General features: G+C 37.9%; 1 protein-coding gene across 3 annotated transcripts in view; it reads left to right on the forward strand.

Annotated features, from left to right (window-relative positions):
• Scaf11 (SR-related CTD-associated factor 11) overlaps positions 1-8,860 on the forward strand; it is a 76,568-nt gene that overhangs the window by 22,818 nt on the left and 44,890 nt on the right. For all 3 annotated transcript variants that reach the window (XM_013018773.1, XM_013018774.1, XM_013018775.1), the window contains exon 2: positions 6,062-6,143. In XM_013018773.1, coding sequence (XP_012874227.1) covers positions 6,083-6,143 — 61 coding nt within the window. In that variant the 5' untranslated portion in view covers positions 6,062-6,082. The remainder of the gene's footprint in view (positions 1-6,061; positions 6,144-8,860) is intronic.

The following is an 8,860-nucleotide window of genomic DNA, read 5'->3' on the forward strand; positions in this document are numbered from 1 at the left end:
GTCTCTATAGGTTAAAGACATTAATTGTCTTAAGACTTTCAACACCGTGAAAAATGCAAGAAACAAAATTCAAATACCTCTCAAGACTTCATGTGGAGATTTGATTTGGGTGGATTATATGTGTTGCCAATAATTAGAGCTGTTGGAAAGGCAGACCTTGTAGCTGTCAGTGAAAAGAACCTTTGCTTAAAAGTATTTTAATAATAATTGCTCTGTCATGTTAGACTCTTACTTTAGAACAAAATGTATTGATATACAGAGTTGGCCTTTTAGGAGATATACTGTTTTGTGAACTTTAATACTTTTCCTGACTTGTAATATGATGATCACAGCAGTCAGGATCTGGGGATGGTTGCAACTGCCCCACATTCCCATATGCTTCCTTTTTTATGCTCATATTTTCCCTGCCCAAGGTAACCATTGTCATGTTATTGGCTTATAGTTGTAACCTTTCAAGAATGTCATATGAATACAATTTTATAGTATTTAACCTTTTGAGTCTGGCATCTTTATTCAGTATAATGCCTTTATGATTTATCCAAGTTATAGAGTGAAATACTAGTCCATTCCTTTTCATTGCTGATTGGTATCCTCTGGTGTAGTTGAGTTTGCTATACTTTTATTTTGTTGATAATGTCTACTATTTTTAATTTCTAATATTTTTGTCTTAAGGGAATACAGTATTCATAAAATGTGTTGAGAAGTACTCTTCTTCCATTGTGTTGGTTGGTGTTATTACTATAAATATTTAGTAGACTTCATGGAAATTATCTGGGCCTGAAGATAGCTTTTTTGGAAAGTTTTTAACTACAACTTCTCTTGTGCTATTCACTTCATCAGTCTTTATCATATTGATCTTTTTAAAGAATTGCTATAGTCTCATAAGTTTTTCTGTTCAGTTTTATTGATGACTATTGTATTTCCTGTATTCTACATCTTATGTATGTAATTTGGCTTTTCACCTTTCTTAAGGTAAAAGTTTAGATTATGTGAGTTCTTTTCAAATATAAAAATTTAAGGTTATAATGCTTTTCTTGTATCTCAAATATTTTTAACTTGCTATGTTTGGATTTGAGCCTACCCATACTATTGTTTGTTTGATTCTTCCTTGAGTTGTTTAAACGTTCTTTAGTTATCCATTTCAGTGTGCTGTGCTTTTGACAGATACTTTTTGTTGTTGGTAGTGGTGGTTCATAGGGCTTGAACTCTGGACCTGGGCACTGTCCCTCAGCTCTTCAGCTCAAGGCTAGCACTCTACCACGTGAGCCACAGTGCCACTTACGGTTTTCTGGTGGTTTATCGGAGATAAAAGTCTCATGGACTTTCCTGCCCGGGCTGGCTTTGAACTGTGATCCTCAGATCTCAGACTCCTGAGTAACTAGGATTACAGTCATGAGCCACCAGTGCCTGGCTTGACTTTTTTAGGAATAATTTTAATATAGTAATACGCATATTTTCATAGTCTACTTAATATTTCACCCTTTGAAGTGAAAGTGTGTAAACTACCACTTTGCAGATACCTTTACCCTTCTCCCTTAATGTTTAATTATCTTTGATCTATCCTCTATGTATGTATGTATGTATCTATCTATCTATCTAATCTAATCTGTCTACCAGAAAATATTATAAATCTTTGTTTTAAATTGCTGAACTTTTTTTTTTTTTTGTCAATTGTGAGGCTTGAACTTTGGGCCTGATCTCTTTATCTCAAGGAGAGTGCTCTACCACTTGAGACACAGCACTACTTCTGGTTTTCTGGTAGTTAATTGGAGATAAGAGTCTCACAGGCTTTCCTGCCCCAGCTGGCTTTGAACCTTGATCCTCAGGTCTCAGCCTCCTGAGTAGCTAAGATTACAGGCATGAGCCACCGGTACCTGGTTAAATTGCTGAACGTATTTTAAGATATTCAAGATAAAAAACAGTTAATTTTATTTACCCAGATATTTTACTGTTTCTCTTGTTTTTCTTTTATGTCTGTCTTTCCATTTCTTCTGACATAAGTATTGACTTAGCAATTCTTGCAGGGCTAGCAAAGAATTCTTAGTGTTTTTCTGAGGGTGTTATTTATTTCACATCATTCCTGCTTATAAATAATATTTTTAAAGGAGGAAAAGTAAAAATAGTAGATACTATCAAATAGGATAAATTAATTATCAGGGTCTAAAAAGGGATACTATGTTATTTGAAAATTTCTATGGCTTAAAAAATATTGTGTTGGGCTGGGAAGGTGGCTCAGTGGTAGAGCACTTGCCTTGCATGCATGAGGCCCTGGGTTTGATTCCTCAGACCACATAAGCAGAAAAAAAAAGCTGGAAGTGGCGCTGTGGCTCAAGTGGTAGAGTGCAAGCCTTGAGCTGAAGAGCTGAGGGACAGGGCCCAGGCCCAGAGTTCAGGCCCCACGACCGGACCCCCCCAAAAAATATATATATATAGTGTTATTTCTCTTCTGTACTGGGGTTTGAACTTGGGGGGGTCCTTTTTATAAAGTATATATTTTTAAAAGAAGTGGTTTTTTTGTTTTGTTTTTTGTCAGTCATGGGGCTTGAACTCTGGGCCTGGGCACTGTCCCTCAGCTCTTCAGCTCAAGGATAGCACTCTATCACTTGAGCCATAGCGCCACTTGAACTCAGAGTCTTTTTAACATATTCTCCCACTTGAGGCATGATTCCAGCCTGGTTGCTTTGGTAATTTTTAGGAACCAGTGTCGTGCCTTGGCTGAGCCTGGTTCTGAGACTGCAATCTTCACTATGCTTCCTAGTAGCATAGATTACAGGTGTGTGCTACTATACCTGGCCTGAAATGCTGTGTTGATTTTCAAATTGATACTTCATCATTCACTCCAACATAAAATATTTTTATTACCAGTACTTAGGGTAGATAGTATGATGTGAATTTCTCCAAATAAGAAATTATATTCAGTGTGGATCATACAGGAGCACAATATGACTATAAAATAACCCAAGATAAGTAATCCAGAGCAGTATTTTATAGGATTTATTGTACATGTGGATTTTGTACAGAGCTTAAAAAAATGCAGATTCTGATCCACTAGGTTTGCAAATTTAACCTGAGACATCTTGCATTTGCAACAAGTTCCCAAGTGATACTGATGCTGCCTTAGTGCATAAATATTAAGGAGAGTAACCTATGACTATTGGAAGTGTGTGTGTGTGTGTGTGTTTTAATTTTTTGCCAATCGTGGGGCTTGAACTCAGGGCCTGGATGTTGTCCCTGAACTTTTTTTGCTCAAGGCTAGTGCTCCACCACTTTGAGCCCACAGCACTACGTCTGGTTTTCTTGTCATTAATTGGGAGATGAGTTTCATGGACTTCACTGCCCCAGCTGGCTTCAAACTGCAATCCTCAGATCTCAACCTGTGAGTAGGTAGGATTATAGGCATGAGCCACCACCAGCACATGGCTATTTTTATTTTTTATTTTGTCGGTCGCGGGGCTTGAACTCTGGGCCTGAGCCACTTCTGGTTTTCTGGTGGTTTATTGGAGATAAGAGTCTCACGGACTTTCCTGCCCCGGCTGGCGTTGAACCGCAATCCTCAGATCTTAGCCTCCTGAGTAGCTAGGATTACTGGTGCAAGCCACCAGCGACCGGCTTATTTAAATATTTTTAATAATCATCTTCTGTCTAAATTATTTCCTTTTAGTAGGTCAGATCAAAATAGAGTTATTCTGGACTGTACTTTTTAACAAATACCTTATATTTTTCCTAGTCAATCCTGTTGGCTATGTTTTCAAAACATCTGAAATCTGAGTGCTATGCCTACCAATCTGGTACAGAACTGTCATCTTCTTGGTAGATTAGAAGGGTCTGTTTACTGGCCTCTGCTCATTCTCTTGCTGCCTCCACTGTTTAAAACTATGTTACGGTCCCTGTCACTGAGAACAGAGTTTAGAAAGTACTATGAGATCTTGTCTTCGATCATTATCCTTCTGTTCGTTATTCTGATCACTGTCTCTTGTTTGTTTCTTGAACATCCCAGTCATGCTTCTTTGCCTTAGATTGTTATTTGCTGTTCTCTGTCTACATTTAGTTAGCATTGGCTATCTACATAAGCTCTTTTCCTTTTTTTCAGATCAGTTTTATTGTCACTTGAAGTTTTCTTCCTCTACCACTCTGTGAAAATAGCAGCTTCTCATTTTCTTATTCTTGTTGGCTATATTTTTTTCTTTGTAGCATTTTTCAAAAATCTAGCATACTAGGAATTTTACTTACCTTGTTTAAATCTCCTGTGAGCTTTAAATCCACTACAACCTTTGGAGTTCTTCTAACGTGCTATTTTGTAACCAGAATGAAACTTCAGCTTTTTAAAAAATCAATAATCAAGGAAGTGGCGCTAGTTTAGCTCAAGTGGTAGAGCGCTAGCCTTGAGCTGAAGAGCTGAGGGACAGCACTCAGGCCCAGAGTTCAAGCCCCAGGACCAACAAAAAAATAAAAAAAAAATCAATAATCAATACGTAGTTTTCCTGGGCAAGACAGACCTCTAAGGTAAAAATTGGCATGTCTCGGGCTGGGAAGGTGGCTCAGTGGAAGAGTGCTTGCCTTGCATGCATGAGGCCCTGGGTTCGATTCCTCAGCACCAAATAAGCAGAAAAAAAAAGCCGGAAGTGGAGCTGTGGCTCAAGTGGTAGAGTGCTAGCCTTGAGCTGAAGAGCTGAGGGACAGCGCCCAGGCCCAGAGTTCAGTTCCCACGAGCGGACACCCCCCCCCTCCCCGCCCGCCAAAAAAAAAAATAGCATATCAATTATTTTAGAAAATGAGGAAAATTACTTCATATACAATATGGGAAGCCATAACTGATAAAATTTGGGATTTCTTGTGCTTAGATGTTATAAAACATATTTGGATGGTTTAATGTAGTCTTGTCTTGCCACAATCAGTTGAAGAAGGAATATTTAAATCATTTTCCTTATGAATTTCTTTTGACAATTCACTTTACCATGTTTCTCTTTTTTTTCTTCGAATAGTCTGGTCCTTTAGGCCTGAACTATCTTTGACTTCCTCAAATTTGTTCATTAGATTGCAGGTGTGTTTCTGCTTTTTAGTTCCTTCCTTCTGCACTTCTTTTTCCAGCCAGTTATTCTAGCTTTGCAAATCATCCTACTTCTGATCTCCCCCGAATGTAGTCCATAAAATGATTTGCTGGCATAGTAATCTTTGAAAAAATAATTTTTTTTGTTTTTGCAGGGCTTTTTGCCATGCTAGGTTAAATTCTTAACGGAGCTGTACTCAAAACTATATCATTTTGATCATTTGGCTCTTTAAAGGAATCCTTAAGATTAAATGTAAGCAGCTCAGTCGATCGTTAGAGACATAACTATAATCTAGCCTCACTTGACTTGCTTTGTTATGCTTCTCTTATTATTCCTTATTGATCTTTCAGATGAAATTCTTAGCTTATATATCCATCCTTTCTCACCACACACAAACACCTTACTCTTCTTGTTCTTGTCACACTAGCTTAGCTAAATATGACTTTATTTCTCTATGCTGTGTTGTTCTTTCAATTTATCAAGTTCTTTAGCAAACCTCTCATCTTCCCAGAAACCTCTATTTCAAGTTCATCTCTCTCCGCAAATTATATCATGTCTTAATGACAGAATTTACTATTTAGCTTTTGTTACTTAATAGTTTTTTTTTTCCGGTCAGACTTGGCTTCTTTATTGTGAGTAATATAAAAGATTATCTAAAAACTGGCTTGTACTTTTTTTTGTTTTCGTTTTTTTTTAGTTCGTCGTGGGGTTGAACTTTGGGCCTGGGCACTATCCTAAGCAGTTTTGCTCAAGGCTGGTGCTCTACCACTTTGAACCACAGTGCTGCTTCTGTTTTTTGAGTGGTTAATTGGATATATTGAAATCTCATGGATACTTTTGTACCCAGGCTGGCTTTGAACTATGATCTTCAGATCTCAGCCTCCTGAGTAGCTAGGATATAGGCGTGAGCCACCAGCACCTGGCTTTTTTGTTCTTTTATGTATAAAATCATCTTTTAAAATTGACATTATTAAGATAGAAACATAAAAATTCTCTTATAATTTGTCATATAGGAAACCCTTTTCCAAGGAAAAATGAAGAAGAAGATTGTATATACTGTAACTATGGGAGACCAGGAGTATGAAGGTACGGAAGGTAAGTTTTCACTGTATGTTGAAAGCCAAACTTCACACTTCTAAACTGTTGTATAAAATTAAAATAATCAGTATTCTGTTTTTTTTCTTGTATTCTTTTAAAATTGATATTAAGTAGTTGTATAGGGGTTATAAGAGTCAGGTTATAGACTCACTGCTTTTACTTACTAGTATTCTTTAATCTTGAAATAAACTACTTAAGAACTGCACACATTTTTTTTTTCTTCTTAGTATTTAAACTTTGATTGAGGGTTTTTAAATTAGTTGAAATGTTTACCTTTTCTTGAAGTTTTGCTTTCTCCTGGTTTAGAGTTTCTGTTTTTGTTGCTAATTTTTAATGGTATTTTTCTCTGCTTCTGAAGTTAATCTTTTACAAAGGAAGATTAGAATGCTTTCTTATCAGTTTATCCTTAATTTATATGTTATTATCTATCATCTGAATTGGATGATTTATTATTTAGTTACCTTTTTTTTTTTTTTTTTTTTGGTCCTGGGGGTTTAACCCTGGGCCCGGGCACTGTCCCTATGCTCTTCAGCTCAAGGATAGCACTCTATCACTTGAGCCATAGCGCCACTTGAACTCAGAGTCTTTTTAACATATTCTCCCACTTGAGGCATGATTCCAGCCTGGTTGCTTTGGTAATTTTTAGGAACCAGTGTCGTGCCTTGGCTGAGCCTGGTTCTGAGACTGCAATCTTCACTATGCTTCCTAGTAGCATAGATTACAGGTGTGTGCTACTATACCTGGCCTGAAATGCTGTGTTGATTTTCAAATTGATACTTCATCATTCACTCCAACATAAAATATTTTTATTACCAGTACTTAGGGTAGATAGTATGATGTGAATTTCTCCAAATAAGAAATTATATTCAGTGTGGATCATACAGGAGCACAATATGACTATAAAATAACCCAAGATAAGTAATCCAGAGCAGTATTTTATAGGATTTATTGTACATGTGGATTTTGTACAGAGCTTAAAAAAATGCAGATTCTGATCCACTAGGTTTGCAAATTTAACCTGAGACATCTTGCATTTGCAACAAGTTCCCAAGTGATACTGATGCTGCCTTAGTGCATAAATATTAAGGAGAGTAACCTATGACTATTGGAAGTGTGTGTGTGTGTGTGTGTTTTAATTTTTTGCCAATCGTGGGGCTTGAACTCAGGGCCTGGATGTTGTCCCTGAACTTTTTTTGCTCAAGGCTAGTGCTCCACCACTTTGAGCCCACAGCACTACGTCTGGTTTTCTTGTCATTAATTGGGAGATGAGTTTCATGGACTTCACTGCCCCAGCTGGCTTCAAACTGCAATCCTCAGATCTCAACCTGTGAGTAGGTAGGATTATAGGCATGAGCCACCACCAGCACATGGCTATTTTTATTTTTTATTTTGTCGGTCGCGGGGCTTGAACTCTGGGCCTGAGCCACTTCTGGTTTTCTGGTGGTTTATTGGAGATAAGAGTCTCACGGACTTTCCTGCCCCGGCTGGCGTTGAACCGCAATCCTCAGATCTTAGCCTCCTGAGTAGCTAGGATTACTGGTGCAAGCCACCAGCGACCGGCTTATTTAAATATTTTTAATAATCATCTTCTGTCTAAATTATTTCCTTTTAGTAGGTCAGATCAAAATAGAGTTATTCTGGACTGTACTTTTTAACAAATACCTTATATTTTTCCTAGTCAATCCTGTTGGCTATGTTTTCAAAACATCTGAAATCTGAGTGCTATGCCTACCAATCTGGTACAGAACTGTCATCTTCTTGGTAGATTAGAAGGGTCTGTTTACTGGCCTCTGCTCATTCTCTTGCTGCCTCCACTGTTTAAAACTATGTTACGGTCCCTGTCACTGAGAACAGAGTTTAGAAAGTACTATGAGATCTTGTCTTCGATCATTATCCTTCTGTTCGTTATTCTGATCACTGTCTCTTGTTTGTTTCTTGAACATCCCAGTCATGCTTCTTTGCCTTAGATTGTTATTTGCTGTTCTCTGTCTACATTTAGTTAGCATTGGCTATCTACATAAGCTCTTTTCCTTTTTTTCAGATCAGTTTTATTGTCACTTGAAGTTTTCTTCCTCTACCACTCTGTGAAAATAGCAGCTTCTCATTTTCTTATTCTTGTTGGCTATATTTTTTTCTTTGTAGCATTTTTCAAAAATCTAGCATACTAGGAATTTTACTTACCTTGTTTAAATCTCCTGTGAGCTTTAAATCCACTACAACCTTTGGAGTTCTTCTAACGTGCTATTTTGTAACCAGAATGAAACTTCAGCTTTTTAAAAAATCAATAATCAAGGAAGTGGCGCTAGTTTAGCTCAAGTGGTAGAGCGCTAGCCTTGAGCTGAAGAGCTGAGGGACAGCACTCAGGCCCAGAGTTCAAGCCCCAGGACCAACAAAAAAATAAAAAAAAAATCAATAATCAATACGTAGTTTTCCTGGGCAAGACAGACCTCTAAGGTAAAAATTGGCATGTCTCGGGCTGGGAAGGTGGCTCAGTGGAAGAGTGCTTGCCTTGCATGCATGAGGCCCTGGGTTCGATTCCTCAGCACCAAATAAGCAGAAAAAAAAAGCCGGAAGTGGAGCTGTGGCTCAAGTGGTAGAGTGCTAGCCTTGAGCTGAAGAGCTGAGGGACAGCGCCCAGGCCCAGAGTTCAGTTCCCACGAGCGGACACCCCCCCCCTCCCCGCCCGCCAAAAAAAAAAATAGCATATCAATTAT

This window comes from Dipodomys ordii, unplaced genomic scaffold, assembly GCF_000151885.1.
Source record: "Dipodomys ordii isolate 6190 unplaced genomic scaffold, Dord_2.0 Scaffold42, whole genome shotgun sequence".
Taxonomy (NCBI): Eukaryota; Metazoa; Chordata; class Mammalia; order Rodentia; family Heteromyidae; genus Dipodomys; species Dipodomys ordii.